At 45.4% G+C, this 17,460-nt stretch overlaps 4 protein-coding genes across 7 annotated transcripts; 1 reads left to right on the top strand and 3 right to left on the bottom strand.

The window, feature by feature from the left end:
* Positions 1-567: 567 nt before the first annotated feature.
* Positions 568-6,428, bottom strand: cmtm7 (CKLF-like MARVEL transmembrane domain containing 7). Its single transcript, XM_086038849.1, has 5 exons — positions 6,142-6,428; positions 4,877-5,053; positions 4,059-4,157; positions 3,677-3,758; positions 568-3,483 (listed from the first exon to the last, which is right to left on the bottom strand). The coding sequence occupies exons 1-5, from the start codon at positions 6,250-6,252 to the stop codon at positions 3,470-3,472; spliced, it is 483 nt and encodes a 160-aa protein (XP_085894975.1). The 5' UTR covers positions 6,253-6,428; the 3' UTR covers positions 568-3,469.
* A 179-nt stretch (positions 6,429-6,607) lies between these two features.
* Positions 6,608-11,312, bottom strand: siglec15l (sialic acid binding Ig-like lectin 15, like). 3 transcript variants are annotated; one of them, XM_086038846.1, is made up of 7 exons: positions 10,936-11,312; positions 9,666-10,040; positions 9,072-9,449; positions 8,958-8,999; positions 8,300-8,392; positions 7,532-7,585; positions 6,608-7,257 (listed from the first exon to the last, which is right to left on the bottom strand). In XM_086038846.1, exons 1-7 carry the CDS (start codon positions 11,075-11,077, stop codon positions 7,226-7,228), a joined length of 1,116 nt encoding a protein of 371 aa, XP_085894972.1. In that variant the 5' UTR covers positions 11,078-11,312; the 3' UTR covers positions 6,608-7,225. The 3 variants fall into 3 exon arrangements, with proteins under 3 accessions (XP_085894972.1, XP_085894973.1, XP_085894974.1); XM_086038847.1 differs by having other exon boundaries at positions 8,300-8,389; XM_086038848.1 differs by lacking the exon at positions 10,936-11,312 and adding an exon at positions 10,588-10,926.
* LOC147142890 (sialic acid-binding Ig-like lectin 15) lies at positions 11,076-12,125 on the top strand. Its single transcript, XM_086037763.1, is given in 7 exon segments — positions 11,076-11,082; positions 11,384-11,447; positions 11,449-11,543; positions 11,546-11,649; positions 11,704-11,808; positions 11,810-12,013; positions 12,015-12,125. Coding segments are annotated over 7 exon segments (690 nt in total).
* A 116-nt stretch (positions 12,126-12,241) lies between these two features.
* LOC147142889 (IgGFc-binding protein-like) lies at positions 12,242-16,963 on the bottom strand. Of its 2 annotated transcripts, XM_086038842.1 has the most exons (6): positions 16,868-16,963; positions 16,333-16,379; positions 15,728-15,795; positions 14,309-15,060; positions 13,730-14,126; positions 12,242-12,911 (listed from the first exon to the last, which is right to left on the bottom strand). In XM_086038842.1, the coding sequence occupies exons 3-6, from the start codon at positions 15,792-15,794 to the stop codon at positions 12,493-12,495; spliced, it is 1,635 nt and encodes a 544-aa protein (XP_085894968.1). In that variant the 5' UTR covers position 15,795; positions 16,333-16,379; positions 16,868-16,963; the 3' UTR covers positions 12,242-12,492. The 2 variants fall into 2 exon arrangements, with proteins under 2 accessions (XP_085894968.1, XP_085894969.1); XM_086038843.1 differs by lacking the exon at positions 16,868-16,963 and having other exon boundaries at positions 16,333-16,411.
* Between the last annotated feature and the right edge of the window lie 497 nt (positions 16,964-17,460).

Genomic DNA, 17,460 nt, shown 5'->3' with positions numbered 1-17,460 from the left:
TGGCGTGACTTTACAGGTGGTCAGCGAGGAGTTAAACAGTTGTATTCGGCCTGACACAAGCTGAGCAAACGGACGTTATCTGATCGCCAATCAGCTTACAAGCTTGATTGCAAGCTTGTTCAACAGTGACCTCTGTCGGCCAGATGGTGTGAGTACAGGAGTCATTCTGTGGCTTTTTTTTTATATACCAAAAGTGGCTTTATTGTGACTTCCTTCACTGCACAATAATTATTTGGTGAAATGCTGTCATCTAAATGCCTCATGTAGAATTGTCTCATAGCTACATTTCGCTAAATCAATTATTTTATTCAAAGCTGACATGTTTATTACTGTGGTTAGGATTTCCCCCTAACGATTGGTTTCATTAGCAAAGAGTAAATCATTCAGTCCAATTGTTGTATGTTCCTTAAGATTGACTGGCGACCAGTAGGGGGTGATCCCCACCTCTCGCCAAAACTCAACTCTGTCATGCTCCAGCTAAATAGGACAAGTGCGATTACATGCAAAAGGATGGATACTTGCACAGGTGTAGTCGTATGACATCACTGGTCAGATAGGAGTCACGCATCGGTGCAACGATGGTTTAATTGACAACATGCAGCGCATCACAATATCAAACTTCAAAAAAACCTTAAAAGCATAATAATAATAATACGTAAATAATATGCCTTTGTCTCAGGCTAGCTCACTGCCTAGCCGCTACAGAGCTAACTGCTCCATTGAGTGGCACATTAATTAAGGCACTTTGGGAAAAGATGAAGCTATGACAAGAGCAATTGTGTTGGGCTTTTTAAGACCACGTGTGCACAAAAACTAAACAATGATAATAATTAGCATTAAATACAAAACAAAAACAAAAAAAGACTTTGCAGCAGGATTCCAACATTCATTGGATGACGGGATATAAATAGGTGCGATATGGTAGAATACAATCACAGTTTTTAATCCATCTTATTTTTCTTAGGATACAATTGTCAGTCTGGAAAGTTTGAAATTATCAACAGCTTGGCAGGAAATGCTAAATTCTTCCGCTTTCCAGCCAACTACAACTAGCTTCCTTTGCAGCAAACTTTGATGCATGTGCAAACAATGAAACATTCAGTCATAAAGAAAAGTTCATATTACTCATAAAAACAAGTTTCACGTTTTTTTTCTTCAAAAAGTGTAAAACCAGCATAATAAGAAATGATTTGTATACAGCACTTGCTAACAGCTAGCCTGTGCAATTACACTGAACGACAACAAGCTACGTGCCTAATGTTGCCATTTGAACATGAACTTGTAAGGGCAGTCTAATATTTCAATTCATGTTTCAAAGGCCATCAATTTGTCTTGTTAAGGAAACAAAAAGAAATTAGAAGGGGCCCTCGCACCCACTTTTCCCCATGGAAAATCCTCAAAAATTATCAAACTTTTTATTATTTTCCAGGGTGCACTATTGAGGGAAGTTGCTGAAAATGTCTGCTTTAGATCAAAATGACTGACTTCCTGTTGAATTTTGACTTTTTCCATCTGTCCTGTTTTGATAGAGCCAATTTTGTGTACATTGATGAGAACCGGGGCAGATGTTTTTTTTTTTTCTTTCCGGTCAACACTACTGAGGGATTTGGCTCTAAACCAAAATGGGTGACTTCCTATTCAATTTCAGGCATGGGTGCTTGAAACCTTTTCATGCGTTTTGTTATGACAGACATGTCCAGCAAATTTCATGGTGATCGGTGGAACCGTTGTCAGGGCTGACTTCAAATTTGATGACTGGCCAAACTGACTTGAGAAAGGCTGCTTCAAACTAAAATGTCCCACTTCCTGTTCAATTTGTGTCATGGGTCCTTGAGATAGCTGATAGACATCTCCACCCAATTTAGTGCACGGTATTTTGATCAAACTGGTGTTGAGGGCTTATTTTTTCCCCCCAACATTCGATGGAGCGCTACTTAGGGAGTTTTGTATTTGTGCGGTTATGTTGGGGACCCCTAAAATACAAGTTTTACACCAATTTCCACACACTTTCTTTGACCGTCACCCCCCCACCCCCCCAACAAGCAATTCATTTGGCCTAAGAATAATTATAATAACATAAAAACAGTGACTTATAGAGAGCCTTCGACAAATGATTTGACATAAAAGTCAGTGACAGCATGAGCTTGGTCACAGAGTTGCACATGCAGGTCACATGATAATTGCTGGCACACAAACATGACTGAGATTGAATATACGTAAACGTCCAAGGTGTTGTTCTTGTCAACAGTCTTTTGGCTTGAGTGTGTATGTGCTTTCACATTTTTGTAATAATAATCACCATAATCATCATCGTTGTGTAAACTTCAACTTCTCGGTGGTACGTACGTTTAAAGACTAGCACCGTGCACGCTGGCCCACCTGTTGCCGTGACAACAGCTTGCGTGTGCATGTCACCCGTAGGAAGGTAATCGTTGGCACACTGACACATTAGACTGGCCTAGAGTAAGTTAGCATGCGTGCATGCTAACATTTCCTTAGCCTAGCGTGGCTGATGGTGGTGGTTCAGCCTCTGATCTGTTTGCGAGGTTAGCATGCTTCATGCTAACACTTCTTTAGCCAAGCGTGGCTGACGATGAAAAGTGGTTCAGCAATTGTCTGTTTGCAAATTTTAGCACATTGAGCGCTAATACCTTATCAGCTTAGTGTTGCGTAACACTGATGATGAAGATGATGGTGGTTGAGCATTACGTCCACCCGCAAGATTAGCATACTAAGTGCTAAAACTGTTTAGCCTAGCATGGCTGATGACAAGGATGTGCTAAAGCATTGCGTTCTTGGCAAGCAAGGTTAGCGAGCTAAAAGCTAACAGTTCTCCCTAGCATAGCGCAGGTGACGATGCTGAAGGTGGTTCAGCAATCAGCATTGCATTGCATTTGTTTGCAATGTTAGCATTCGGAATGCTAACACTTCTTTAGCCTAGCATGGCTTCTGATGCGGAAAGTGCTTCAGAATCTGAACACTTTACTCTCGCGCTGTGCGTGAATTATGAACATGATGGTGGTTCGGCATCATGTCTGTTTGTGAGGTTAGCATGCTAAAGGCTATTTCAATACTGTAAACTGAAAAATTAAACAAAGGAGTAAAAAACAAGCAGGTTGTTATGGCACACAGCAGACAACAGAGGGTGTCGCTCTCTCGCCATTAAGAAAGCAACAATAAAGCCATATTTTCATCAAGCAGCAAGAATGATGGCAAATGTAGTCAGGAAATTGACTATCTATTGTTCGCACCTGTTGTTGTTGTGGGGTAACATTGAAGTGAAGGTGACTCTCTGAAGCACTGCCAATATTCTCACTTTCTTTCCTTTTTTCTTTTTAAAGTACGCAGACTGCTTCTGGATCAGCTCCTCAGCTCCCAACACTCATCCAACAGCGTCGACTTGTCGGCTGGTTGCGAGGCAGAAAAGTGAGCCGGTTCCAGAGGCAGCCAATCATGTTTCTGGCCACGACTACACGGCAGCGCCTGCACGCATGAAATGACATTCATGTGACTACCACGTTACTTTTTTAACACACTGCTCGTACTGCTTGAAGGAGGATGCTAATGAGGGACCTCAAAGACAAAACGGCGCCGCCGTCTCACCCACTCTCAAAAGCAATCGGGTGACTCACTAATAACAACCAAGATTAATAATAACAATAACATCATTAAATACCAGTGTGGTGTGGTCCACAGGAGACACTGTACGATGTCCACAAGCTGACCGCCATCAGGAAGGTTGTGATAAAACCAAACACCTGATAACACGACACACAAACAAACCACTAATGCAAATATGACAACAAACACAGAACACACAAACACGTACGACAACAACACACACGACAAGACACAAATATGACAACCCACACGCGATAACGACCCAAAAATATGACAACAAACAAACACATGCAACAGCACACAAAAATTTCATAACACACACAGACACACACACACACACACAGAGCAGTAATCGTCCGTGGCAACAACCACGACATCACACAGACAACAACAAAGACAACGACACGCAAATATGACAAGAAGAGTGTTGTACTTACAGATGCTGCCACCAGGGCAGACACTCCTCCACTCTTCACCACCGCCACAATGGAGCCGATGCAGATGAGCACCGTACCCAAAGAGTAGTGGAAGAATTCCTAACAGAAGATGGAGGGAGGAAAGAAAGAAAGAAAGAAAAAAGAGGACACAAAGGAGAGCAAAGAAAAACAAAGTATGAGCACGAAATGTAGATTAAGGAGGAAGAGAAGGACAACAGGCGGAAGAGGAGGAGCAATGAGGAGGACAAGGAGCACAGGAAAGAGGGGAAGAAAAAGAGGGGCAAGATGAGGAGAAGAGAAAGAGGAGGAAGGAGGAGGAATATGGTGAAAGGGAGAAGATGGAAGAGGAAGAATAGAAGAGCAGAAGGGTCAGGTGGGCAAGGAGGAAGGAAACGGAGGCGAGTATGAGAAGAACGAAGGAAGATGAGAGGAAAGGGATCGGGACAAGGAACAGGAAAAAAGAAGAGAAGAAGGAGGAACAATAGGAGAGGGAGCAAGGGGTGGAAGAAGAGTAGGAGGAGGATCAGGATGGAGAAAGAAGATAAGAAGCGTGAGGAGGACCAGGATGGAGAAAGAAGATAAGAAGCGTGAGGAGAAAGCGGACGAGGAGGAGGAGAAGGAGGAAGAGAAGAGTCAAAGGAAGAAAAGATGGAAGAGGAGGAGAAGGAGAAGTAAAAGGAAGAACAGGTAGAAGAAGAGAATGAAAAGTTGGAGGTGAAAAAGAGGAGGAGGAAAACGGCAGAAAAAGGAGGAGAAGGATGAGGATGACGTGCTGTCCGAAATTCATGTGCGGCGCCATGAGGGCGGGCGTGGCTTACGGTGAGCGGCCAATTGATGCAGCCCATCTTGGCCTGCAGGCGGCACAAGTGCATGAGGAAGAAGAGCAGGAGCACTACCAGGAACCACACGGCCACCACCTCAAAGTACTGGAACGCCGCCCAGTTGGGCCAGCCCCGCGCACAGTGCACGCACAGGAAGGTGACCAGCAGCGCCACCTGGCGGCGACACAAAAACACGCGCACACGTCACTTGGTGAAATCACATCGTCGGCTACCATTCTTCACGCGAGGGATGGCTAACCTGACAATGTGCACGGTGTGGTGAAATGGCGTTATCGATTTACGTGGAGAAAACTCAACATATTAGGGGCGAAAAGCAAGAATGTGTGCATTTTATTGTATTTATTTCTGAAATTTGTACTGGCCCAGACAAGCCAGAGTCCTAAAGTTTGTGGTGGCCCAACACAGTGCCATACTGGCCCGGGGCCATATTAACGCCCAAAAATTCTTTACAATAATACGTTTGATACAGCTCCACTAGTCTAAACACGGCATTCTCATTAATATCGCCTTTTTCCTTCCTTCCACTTCCATTCGCATACTCATACTTGCACATTCTGCTCTCTGCATTTCTGTGCAGATGCTAAAGTCCATTTCATTGTTTCAGTACATGTAATGGCATAAAATTGAATCAAATGGACATTTGATCACCAGATAGCAGTACGCGGTGTTACAATGAGGCCTCGAGTTGTGCACCTTGCTATTTTTACATTTATTTTAACCTTCACTATCCAGGTGAGGCAATTGAGAACAGTTTCTGAATTGCCATGCAGAGTGAGAAAATTTTAACATGATCAGTGTATTTATGTAGATAAAAAAAAGATCTTAATCAATAAATAACAACATAATGTTGAAGACAATTTGCACATTTTTTCAGAAGTGTGTATCAAACTGGTAGAGCTTCACATTAAGCGTGAGGCACACAAAAGTACCCAGAAGCAACTCTCGGCTTCAAAAAGGTTAGCGACCGATGTGAGCGTGTGCGTGTGTGTGCGTGCGTGCGTGCGTGCGTGCGTGCGTGCGTGTGTGGGGGGTGTGTGCGTGTGCGTGCGCGTGCGCGTGTAACCACACCCACAGTGCCACCTCGTGTCCGCACTGCCCCCCCCCCCCTCATCATCCGCCCCTGTTGACTAGATGCTAGCGTTGTTGTTAGCACGTCAGCTAAAGGCGTCATTTTGCCGGTGAGCGCAGTTGTTGTCCTGTAATTGTTGTTGTTGTAGTGTAGTTGTTGTGCGGCGTCTGACCATCTGGGCCATCTTGAGCAGTCCCGGGATGGTTCGGATGTATCCCAGGTTGAAGACGCCGTCGGACGCGGAAGTCCTGCCGGTGCTGGTCGGGCTGACCGTGTGAGACATCTTAACCTGCCTACTAAAAGTACACTTACGAACTACTTGACCACGAAAGGAGAAAACAAAAATCCTGTTGGTGTCGTTAAAGACGCTTCAGTGCGGAAGGGCGCCAAAACACACGCCCAGCTCTCATGCACAATTGCACACTTCCGCTGACGTTTCACAACAAAAGCACAGTCACACGCGCAGTCCAGTGATGTCTTTCACAATAAAAGACCAGGCGATGAGGGGAGAAACTTGGGTGGTACGAACGAGGACATTTCACTAATGTTGATTCAAATTCGTTTTTAAAAATCATATGAAGCATGAATGAAACTGTTTAATGACATGAATACAAAAATGTGTGCAGTGTTTCATGAAGTTGATGTTACTCACTTTTATTATATTATTGACAAGTACCGAACTTTGCACCCCAAGTCAAGTAGCAGATTCAACCCTGAACGCAGTCAACAAAACAGAAACAAAAGAGTTGTGTACTTTAAAACTACAAAAATTATGAAAGACTACAAAAAAGACTACAGAAAGACTATGAGCTCAAGAATACAAACGACTAGAAAAACACTACACTCTCTATATAGGGCTGAAGACTAAACAGACTACAAATATGAGATGAGACTCAATAAATTATATTTTTTTTAAATACACAAAACTTAAAAAAATATTCAAAAGTACAAACAGACAAGACAAAAAATACAATTAAAAAAAATTACAAAGCGCTCCAAAAACCCCAAAAAGATTTGTAAAAGACGAGACTACATAAAGTCTATAAAAACATTATAAAATGACTAAAGACTAAAAAGAGTACAAAACGACTCCAATAATACTGCACATAAAGATGAAAAACGACTAAAAAAAAAAAAAGACAACAAAGACAAAACAAACAAGTCAAACCTCTGCAAACAGCATTTTTGTTTTGATTCCGCCAGTGCAGAACAGAAGCTTGGAGATGAACGCATAACTCCTAAGATGATGAAGATGACTAATCAAGTGCCGCAGTCGAGTACAATGTATCTGAAAAGACAAAGTTGGACATCTGGCATCTACAAAAGACTAGGGGGGGAAAAACTACAAAAGACTTCAAAAAGACTAAATAGCCCGCACTATAAAAATACAAAGATTGTAAAAAGTATAATGACTACAAAAGATTACAAAATACAAGAAGAGATGACAGCAGACTACAATATGACTGACAAAGACCACAAAGGACCCGTGTTTTTTAAAACCTTTCAAAATAAAATGACTGATTGATTAACTAATGGCAGAAAATGGTGATCTTGACTCTAACCTTGTTCTTGATATGCATGAGCACGTGTGGACGTTTTGTCTGGCATGCCTTCACCTGTAACAACATGCACACTAAGTACACATACTACACGAGCGGTTATACATGCTTGATGCAAAATATTATACTGTATACCAAAAATAGGACTTAATACACATAGTATATTGCAGTGCCGTGCAAAGGGGCGGGGGGGCACTTGGTATTCGCCGGGGTTCAACAACACAACCCCCTTTTGCATGCGTGTCAACCATGTCGATGAGAAGGACCATCAATCTGCACCACCCTCCCCCCCAAAATCATGCAATATATATTTTAATGAGGAAAAAAAGGCACTCTATAATATTGTAGTTTATAGAAATATACAGTAATGACTTTAAATAGAACGAAAAATAATTCATCAATTTCTGTCACATGCATCATTTGACTGGCTTTTGCCCTGCTCCTTCTGGTGTGCCTGTCATGACCACCTGAGGGCAGTATAGGACTGATAGAAGGACGCACCGACAATGGTCATTCTTCGCAGAGGATAAAGAATATGTGACTGTCTACAGGGCCCTCTATTTCTGCCATGTACTGTCGTATTGTCTGTCTGCACCGCTTGTGTTCAATCTGTTGCTGTAAGGGTTACAACAAACATTCACTCATTGTTTCTTGCTTGGTTTCAAACTGCTGCGTAAGAGTCAAGTCTTTGTCGAGTTTAGCCAAGTCAAAGCAAAATAAATCGGTCGAACGGTGGCTCATACTGTATCTCGGAATTCTAGTCGTACTCACTGGCATCAGGAAGAGCAACAGTGGCGTAAACAGTCTGCAGCCCAACGGCGCCGCCGGCTGGATCAAGAGAGGAATGCAGGACGAGGTCCTCTGCTTCACACCAACATATGCGCACACACTCAAACACATTGTTCATGTGTTCATGTTCATACTCAATATTCATGTTGTCATGTTCGTGTGTTCATGGTCATTATGTTTATATTTTATATGGTGCAGTGTTCATGAATTAATGTTAATATGCTGATGTGTTCATGTTCATGTATTTGCCAGTTGGTGGTATCTTTTTGGCTTGTATTGGCCAAAAATTGACCTCTCATACACACACCATAAGAAACCTCTCACACGCACTAAAAACCTTTCACACTCACTAAAAACACTATCACACGCGCACACATACACTAAAAAAGGTACTCACATAACAAAAGGTCTCGCCTCAAGAAAAAGACTCTCACACTCACACTAAAGAAACTCTCACCTGCAACAAAAAAAACTTTCACACACCCACAAAAAAAATCTCACACTAATGTGTGATGCGTTTGTATATTCATGTGCATACATTCATGTTTTCATGTTCAATTTTAATGTATTGATGCGTTCATGTATTTACAGTAGGAGTTCATGTGCCTGAATGTAATCGTATGTTCATGCGTTCACTCACGTGCTTGACTGTTTTGTTGAATGTGAGCATCGCGATTTCCAGCTGAGCGAGAAAAATCATGGTCAACAATCAATGTCACATGACACAGCCCCTCTGACGACGTCAACGCCTCACCTCTCCGCTTCTGTCGGTGGACGCCGCCGCAGCCGACGACGCACGTGGCCAGCGTCAGCAGTGCCGCAACTACCCCACCGCAAACCAGGGCCGCGTCCCTCACCACATTCGCCGGCCGGTACGTTTGCTCGTCCCGCCCCAATATGTTCTCCACCCTGCAGGTGAGCTCTTCCTGCCGCTCGTACGGGACGGAGCTGTTCAGGTACCAATCCGACAGCCAGGTCTTCACATTCTCCTCCAGCGTTGTGGCTATCGGCTGCCCGGAGGCCGAGAGCCAGGTGATTTTGGGCGGCGGTTGACCTTCCGCCACACACTGCAGCCTCTTGGGGGCGCTGGAGTTGCCGGTGACCAATGACAGGCTCAGGATTGCGGGCCTCACTGAAAGCAGAAGAAGAAAAAGCAACTAGGCAAATGACTAGGTTGTGTTTGGAACGCTGCATTTCTAAAAAGAATTGCTGACTTGCCAACAAATGAAAAAAAAACGCGCTTCCATAAAGCAACAGATCACTCCAAAATAGCTCTTCAGCATTCACACAAATAAGCACACCCCCTTATGACCAAACAGGAAGTCCACTCAATGAGTTCAATGTTTACCTTGTACCTTCAGCACCAACTTTTTGTTCTGCGGCCTTCTCCCATCCAGGGCCACTTTGCAGAAGTACGCGCCCTCATGCTTGACCGTAACATCTCTGATGCAAAGCGACGCCGTCCCCTGGCGGAGGTCGCCCGCCAACAGGAAGCCCTCCGTGCCGAGGCAGTTCGCGGGTGCGGCCGACGAGTTGTTCTTTACTTCACATTGGAAAAATGGGCTATTGGTTTCACTTCTGCCGATCCAGCTCACCTTGATGCTGCCGGCGTAGCGGTCCTGCGTGGGATGAGTGAAGGAGCATCCCAGGATGGCGTCTTGTCCTCGCAACACATTGATCACGTCAGCGGATCTCACAGTCAATGCGGATGATGGCAAACTTCCTGTACCGGCACCAGACGTAGCAAGCACTCAAACTCTGTATCAAAAGTACAGTGGTCCCCCTCCTTCCACGTCCATGTGCCAAACGGTTCTCACATCAACATGCTAATGTCACGAAATGTTTCCACATCATTATGCAAATGTTAACATGCTAACGTACCTGCTGAGTGCTTCCCCGTTAACATGCTAATGTAGCTAACAGCCTTCACAGCAACATGCTTGTGGCTACCCGCTTTCTGATCAACATGTTAATGTTGTCATGCTAATGCAGCTACCTCCTTCTACTGAAAAATCTAAGACGGCGCCTTTGAGTTGTACTGACAGCTGCCCTAATTCTCTCATTAATTTGTACTTTTCCACCCTCTTTTGTGCATACTGTAAACCTGTTGTAGACTGTTTTCAGCATTATTGGACATAAATATCAGCGCGTTTTTTTAAAACTACAGTTTCTTGTTGACTTTTAAACCCAGCTTGTAGCAACCGCATGTGATGCCATGCACGATGTGATCGTGAGATTACATTTTCAGTGTCCCAACCATCGACACCTACCGTATGATTTTGGCGCCTTCGTTCTGGTTGTTGGCTTCAATGTTGCTCCGACAACAACAGGGAATACAATTCGATCCATGATTGTATTATTCATTTAAATATTGTCTTATTTTATGTACAACACTTTGTTACATTTGCGGTTGTTGCTAAAGTGCTATACACAGTAAATAAAGTTGAGTTGAGTTCCGTGTCACTAACTTAACATGTTAACATTCTAATGTCGCTAACAGCTTCCACGTCAACATGCTAACGTCAGCAAGTATTTTCACATCATAACCAGGAAGTAGGACCGTGAAGAGGTTGGTCAAAGCAATTTGGAACATTGTGTTGGAATGACGCACAACTCACCTGTGATCACCAGCAGCAGAACACACACAAGCACATACACACGCATGTTGAACAGACACACAAGCACACGCAAGCGTGTCGAACCGCATAAACACACATCAACGCTGGGCCACCACAGCAATTCAGGAAGGAAACGAGTCATGGGGCGCTGACTGGGTCACACGCAACCGCGCACGCACACACACACACCAATAGCAAATAATAGCAAACTGTAAAAAAAGAAATAAAAATACCTTACCTTGAGTGTGAGGTTTTGGGTGAGACTTGGAGAGTTTTTTGTTTTTGTTTGTGAGTTTATCGGGTTAATGTGGTAGGCGAGAGGTTTTTGTCACGTTAAAGATTTTTAGGGTTGGTGTGAGAGTTTTTTTTTTTTTTTGTTACAGGTAAGATAAATGTTACTTTATTTTTGCCCTTTGTGCCTCATAACTTCCTTTAACATTCTTTGTAGTGCTACCCTGCACCTTCAGCCACCTGCCGCTTTCCCATCGTGCTTCAGTGCAGGTGCGCTGGCGTCTACCGCTGCACTGGTTAAGTCCCCGTCTGCGAGCCCGGGCCCCAGCAGGACCCGCGGTGCCGATTAGAGCGTGACCCCCGCCTGCATTATCTCTCCCTGCCCTGGGGGACAGTGCGTGCTATTGCTGTGGGCTGGAGGTGGAGGGAAGGGATCCCAAGAGCGTGGCGGACAACCAGGGGGTCCAGCTGAGGGTCCCCTGGGTGAGTCCTCAACAAGGGGTCCTCTTGAAGAGTTTGGTGCTCCTCACATTATAGTTTCCCGCCGCAGCGCCGTCCAACATCCTGTTCCTGCAGGTGGAGGCCAGCAAAGGCTTAAGCTATACGACCGAGTGGCGCGTGGCAGGCTCGCCGACGCCCGACGATCTGGTGGCTAGGCCCCGAGCACCCGCTGGACGGTTCTACGGCAGACCCGCTGAGTCTGGGTGGCGACCTCGTTGTTAGCCGGCTGCAGGATGCCAAACCCGGATGGCAGGTCACATGCTCTGCCTCCAACTCGCTCGGCAAAGACAAAGCCACCCTGTACCTGTTTCCCCCTCCGACACCCTCACCCAAGGATGGAGCCCCGCCCCCATATCCTGCTGCTGTTGATTCTTTCTCTGGGGTCCAAGGTAATCATTATGCTGCTGGGGATTGGCTTGTGGCTGCTGGTGCCTGCAGGGGCACTCTGGTGGAGGTGACCTCACCGTTTGACCATTTAGATTGAAGACCAATAAAGTACCGATGTTATGTTTGCTGTCACCTGCTGGTCACTTCATTCATTCTTATCAGCTTGTTATTTTCAAGAAGACGCCTACAAAACAACATTGTATTGCTAGCAAAGCTTGTTAGAGCTAACAACAATACACTATAACATATTTATCATTCATTCATTAGTCATTAGCATGAGTCAAAGAATACAGCGACCCTGCTAAGAACGAGCATGGCTAGTGCTGTGCTTATTACTATTACGTATATTATTATTTAGTGTGAGGTTACAGCTTTTTAAGTGCTACGTGTTAGTCAGTCACAACCATTGTAAAGCATGCTCGTTTCGTTTGTTAGCTTCTAGTGCGTGGGAAAGAGACGCGGTTCTCGGTAGCAGATGGGATGGACCTCCTGGCAGCAGTCCTCACGGCTCCAGCCAAAGTCTTGACCCGGCTCCAGACTGATGGTCACACACCGGCCCCCGTGTGTGCCCTCAGGCTGCGTCCCCTGCCAGTTGCTGACTGTAAATGGCGCCCTGTCCATCCAGTACCAGGCGCCGGTTAACGTGCTGCGACGCAAGCCGATCCAAGCCCGCCTCGGGACCTCGTCCCCGGTATACTCCCGCTGGACTTTGGCCTGGACGTGGTCTCGGAGTGGAGGAGAGGACAAGCTGACCAGATGGAGATTCTGGTCTCGGCAGAACTTGACCGACTCCTGCCAGCCCAGAGCCTTGGAGCCAATTTCCAAAACGTCAGGTGACAGCACACAGCCTCTGTAATCTGACGAGGAGAGCGTTTGAGTATAATGTGAGAGAGCTGTTTAGAAGTTTTCGCGTTTGAGTGAGTAACTTTTTAGGTAGCATATTTCAAGCTTTTTAGTAGGCAGAGCGAGAGTTTTGTTGAAGGATTTGTCCCATATTAGAATCAGTCTGCTAATTACTGACTCTAGATGGATGGCTTTGTATGTTTCAGTAGCGCATTTGACAGTGTTTCAGCTGTGAGTGTGTTTTATTAGTTGTATGTGAGTGTTTCAGTAGTTTGAGTACAGTATTTCAAAGTGTCTTTAGCCTTAAAATAGTTGTGTGAGAGCGTATCAGTAGTGTGTGAGAGCATTTCAGTAGTTAATATGAGAGTGCGTTAGTAGTGGTTGTGAGAGTTTTCACCACCTCGTGTGAGAGCGTTTCAGTAGTGAGTGTGAGTAAAATATTTTTCAGTCGTTTTATGTTGCAGTGTTTCTGTTGTGCACGTGAGAGTTTTGCAGGAGTGTGTGAGGGAGTGTTTTAGTAGTATTTGTGAGAGCGTTTAAGCAGTGGGTGTGAGAGTTTTTCAGTTGCGTTTGTGAAAGGATTTCAGTACCTTATGGCAGATTTTTGATTCAGTCCTTTGTTTCAGAGTATTTCAGTAGTTTGTGTGAGAGTAATAAAACATTTTCTACTAGCTTGTGAGTCTTTCAGTCGTGTGCGTGAGAGTGTCACAGTGTGTGAGCGAGAGCATTTCAGTAGTCAAAATCAGAGAAACAGGTTTCTGTTGTGTTTGTAAAGAGCACTTGTTAGTAACTGTTTTTGTCAGAGATAATGCTGAACATCCAATGTTGTCACCTGAGATTTGACTGACGGCGGATGCCGGATTGCCAAAAAGGGCGTTGCCCTTCTTTCCCATACAGTAGACGGCCATCTTGTTCGAGGTATGCCAAATGGCGTTGTTGTCCAGGGTGAGATTCACCACCGCGGAGACGTAGTCCGTCCCCGTGAGCGTTCGCCAGGCGGGCTCCTCCGGTGGGCCGCCACCCAGGCGGACCCCCGCGGTGTGCTCCTTGTGGACCAGGATGACGGCAAAGTTATGCACGTCCGGTATGGCGTTGACCACGTAGCAGGAGGCCAACTCCGACTGCGGGATGAGTGGCAGGAGCAGACCGGGCCGGCGGAGGACGGCCATACCGTGGACCTCCAGCAGAGGCCAGCCCGGGTACGAGGAGTCCACCGAGGAAGAGTCCTCCTGGGACACATAATGGTCAGGAGTGGGCGCTGGAGATCTACATGGACATTTTTTCAACCTGCCTTTGAGGGTAAAAAGAGGGTGTGTGTGTGTGTGTGTGTGTGGGGGTGTGTGGGGGTGTGTGGGTGTGGGGGTGCGTGCGTGTGTGGGTGTGCGTGTGTGTGTGTGTGTGTGTGTGTTACCTGGGACAGGAATACAGTAGTTTGGTCCTCTGAGTCTTGGGACAGCAGCGGTGGAACTAAGAAGGCCATTTTGTTATTTGGTTTGGGGCTCAATGTGGCGTAGAGCATGGAGCAGCTGCAGTTTCGTGTGGCGGCACACGGGTGCCCAAAGAGAACGGCCACTGGGTGTTTGGCCCTCACCAGCCGCCAGGCCTGGTCGGCATCCAGCCAGAACTGAGCGGCGTGGTGAGGCTCCAGCTCCACTTCCCTGGTAATGTTGCCTTCCCCTTCCAGACTGACTGTGTTGACTTTCTCCGCATTGACCACGATCAGCCTGAAGGGGGCGTAATCGGTCACGTAGGCGTCGAGCAGGTCGGCGGGTCGGCTGGTGCCCTGGATTTCGGGAACCGGCGGGACATGGTACTCGGTGCCCAGAGCGTCCACAGGAAGAACCCGAGCACTCTGCACGCTGCCCGCCTTGACGCTGACGGCGTGGACCGTGACCTGGCGGGTGCTGTTCACCCGGAACACCTTGTTGGAGACGTCCTCCCGGCCGAGCTCAGTGTTGCCATAGAAGAAGAAGCGTCGCGTCTGAGCGGCAGCCAAAGTCTCCGTGTGGATTTGTTCCCAGATCGCCACCGTGACTCGTGTGTTGTCAAGCAAAGCCGTCACATGCACCTGGTTGTGAGGTTCCTCGGGGTAAAAGTAGGCCACGTTTTCTGGAAAGACCACCAAGAAGTGGGACCCAGAGGTGATCTGGGCTTCTGCGCATCCTGGAAAAGAGCCGGCCCAAGGCATAAGCCAAGTGAGCGCCTACTTAAAGCCCGACGACCACTAGGGAGTCCCCAAGAGCAATTTGCAGGCAACGGAGTTTGGAGTATGGTCAACCGCTGCTATGCATACAGGCAAAACCAAATTTAGAGTTGCAAGCCTTCAGTGTAGTATCTGGGTGCCACGACCGTATCGGGCAGCACGGAAATCTACTGGAGATGTAATTAACAAGAAGAAGCGGCAGATAATGTTAGGTGGTAGTTTCCCTCTTTAACAGCAAGAGAGTAGTACAGCGGCTAAGAAATACTCTTAAAAGTATGTTGTAATTCTTTGTGAATTCTTTTTTTAAATTTGTTTAAAGCATGTGGGAGGGGAAAACTACATTGAAAATGTTTTGATGTGCTCTCACAATATCACAGATTTTCTTTTATTTTCATTTGAAGTTATTTTTACGTATCTAGGTGATATTGCTGCTCTACAAATCATTTTAATACTAGGTGCATGAATGATTAGCAGTAATTATTGGCAGGAATAGAGGGCCCTATCATACATTTTTTTCTTACGGTTTCACGAAGATGATCAATGATCAAGAGAAACAAATCAAATCCAACTTTTTCACCGTGGATGTTGTCATAGCAACGCAGACTCAAGCGAAGTGTTTGGACTCACTTGTTTCTGTCGTCCCCTTCAGCACAAGAAGCAGCACTGCAGAATACAGGTGGCCCTTCGCCAGCATCCTGACGAGCCAAAGCGTTGACTTTCAGTGATACACTTCTTACAATGTCACAAGGTTTTGCTATTGTGCACTTTTCTGAGCACAGACTTCTCACAGCCTCCATACTATGGTTGACCCCCCGCACACTCGTGGGTGCCTAACCATGGATTTACCAATTTGAAGATTTTTTTTTCAATATTTATTTGAAACATTTTCAAATAGTCTTCATTATTATTATTTTTTCAATACATTTACACTCAATTATACAAGGATTTATGCTATGCATGGGCTGCCTGGTCACTTTGTCTTCACTTAAGCTAATATGCCAACAACCCACACTAGCACAGGAAGAACATGCTAATTCCACACAGAAATGCCAAAGTCAATATTCAAACCCTGGAGTTCAGATGTGAGAGGCAATCATGCGAACCACTGTTCCACAGTGCTGTATTCATCAAACAGTTGATTTTACATCTCGTCTCCTTTAGTATCAGTTGCTATGCAGTTTCCTGTCACACTTCCTGTTTAAAATGCGTCAAAAGCCACATTGTGGTCTTACCTTCTCTTTGGTCGTGGTTGCTTCCACTTTCGAACGTCCGTGCAGCTCTTGCCAACAAACCAACAAACACAGAAGCGCGCATTTGTTAGTCAAAGCAGGACATTTGCATGGCATTGAGGTGACTCTTCAACACGTTTCGACACGACGCTCAAGGCTCGTTTTGATGAACAAAGATCACCATTAACACTCTTCTTTCTAATGGTTAAAGCTCTTTCAATCGAATTGAATGCATTGACTATGAATGTGATACGATATAGTTTTACACACACATATTCACATAGTATATGTGTCGAGTCAAACTAGCGGTCACATCTCGGCGCTTGTGAGACTTGCTCTTTGAAGCCGAGCCGGTAATTGTGTGCTGGGTGCTGTGCTGCGGTGCTATAATGAAGTGTGAGTAGTAGTAAAGCAGCTTTGAACACACAACAATGGCGTATGTTCAGATATAATCTCCAAGGCAGCAGAGAGAGCACTATTATGAAGGTGCTAAATACAGATAAGCTCTTCAAACAGCAAAACTGCATCAGTCACTTACATCACATCAATGACTGTTGATTTAGGGCTCAGTGGCGGCAGCATTGTTACTTCATTCGTTTTATAAGATCTTTGTCATTGTCATTGATGATCAGGGGGCGGATGGCAGCACAAGGCAGCACAGGCGGCCTAGAGGTTAGCAAGTCTGCCTCTCATTTCTGAAGTTCTGGGTTTGACTCTGGGCACCGGCTTTCCTGTGTGGCTTTTGCATGTCCTCACAGTGCTTGTGTGGGCTTTGCTTCCCATGCTTTTGCGTACCCTGACATTGACTGCATGGCGACCAATCCAACAATCGTTTATATGTGCCCTGAAATTGACTGGCGACCAATCCATTGCTTCCGCATACAGTATGTGCCCTGACATTGGCCATCAGGGTTTCATGGTTTTTGGATTTTCATTAGAGTTTTTTTTTTTTTCTTCACCCTGACTCTTTTAAAGTCAGTTAGTTTTAATTAGTTTTTACAGCAGCTTTGTCAGTTTTTAATTTTTATATCTTTAAAATACTTCGTTTTAGTTTTAATTAGTTTAGTAATGGTTTTTGTTTCTTTTAAATATAGGGAATATTTGTCGAGTGCGAGGTAAAAAAATAGGTCT

This window comes from Filicampus tigris, chromosome 8 (genome assembly GCF_054856515.1).
Source record: "Filicampus tigris isolate MCC_2025a chromosome 8, RoL_Ftig_1.0, whole genome shotgun sequence".
NCBI classification, from domain to species: Eukaryota; Metazoa; Chordata; class Actinopteri; order Syngnathiformes; family Syngnathidae; genus Filicampus; species Filicampus tigris.
This window is presented reverse-complemented; position numbering and strand designations above follow the sequence as displayed.

Excerpts from the sequence above, each read along its gene's own strand:
- cmtm7 (XM_086038849.1), bottom strand. The coding sequence starts at position 6,252 with ATGTCTCACACGGTCAGCCCGACCAGCACCGGCAGGACTTCCGCGTCC. Across the intron at positions 5,054-6,141 it reads TGCTCAAGATGGCCCAGATG|GTGGCGCTGCTGGTCACCTT; the intron begins GTCAGACGCCGC and ends TGTCGCCGCCAG. Across the intron at positions 3,759-4,058 it reads CTGCCCTGGTGGCAGCATCT|GTGTTTGGTTTTATCACAAC; the intron begins GTAAGTACAACA and ends TCGTGTTATCAG.
- siglec15l (XM_086038846.1), bottom strand. The coding sequence starts at position 11,077 with ATGACTCGTTTCCTTCCTGAATTGCTGTGGTGGCCCAGCGTTGATGTG. Across the intron at positions 9,450-9,665 it reads GTTGGTGCTGAAGGTACAAG|TGAGGCCCGCAATCCTGAGC; the intron begins GTAAACATTGAA and ends TTCTGCTTTCAG. Across the intron at positions 7,586-8,299 it reads TGTTGCTCTTCCTGATGCCA|GTGAAGGCATGCCAGACAAA; the intron begins GTGAGTACGACT and ends ATGTTGTTACAG.
- LOC147142889 (XM_086038842.1), bottom strand. The coding sequence starts at position 15,794 with ATGCTGGCGAAGGGCCACCTGTATTCTGCAGTGCTGCTTCTTGTGCTG. Across the intron at positions 15,061-15,727 it reads GAAGGGGACGACAGAAACAA|GATGCGCAGAAGCCCAGATC; the intron begins GTGAGTCCAAAC and ends GCTCTTTTCCAG. Across the intron at positions 14,127-14,308 it reads CTACTGTATTCCTGTCCCAG|GAGGACTCTTCCTCGGTGGA; the intron begins GTAACACACACA and ends TATGTGTCCCAG.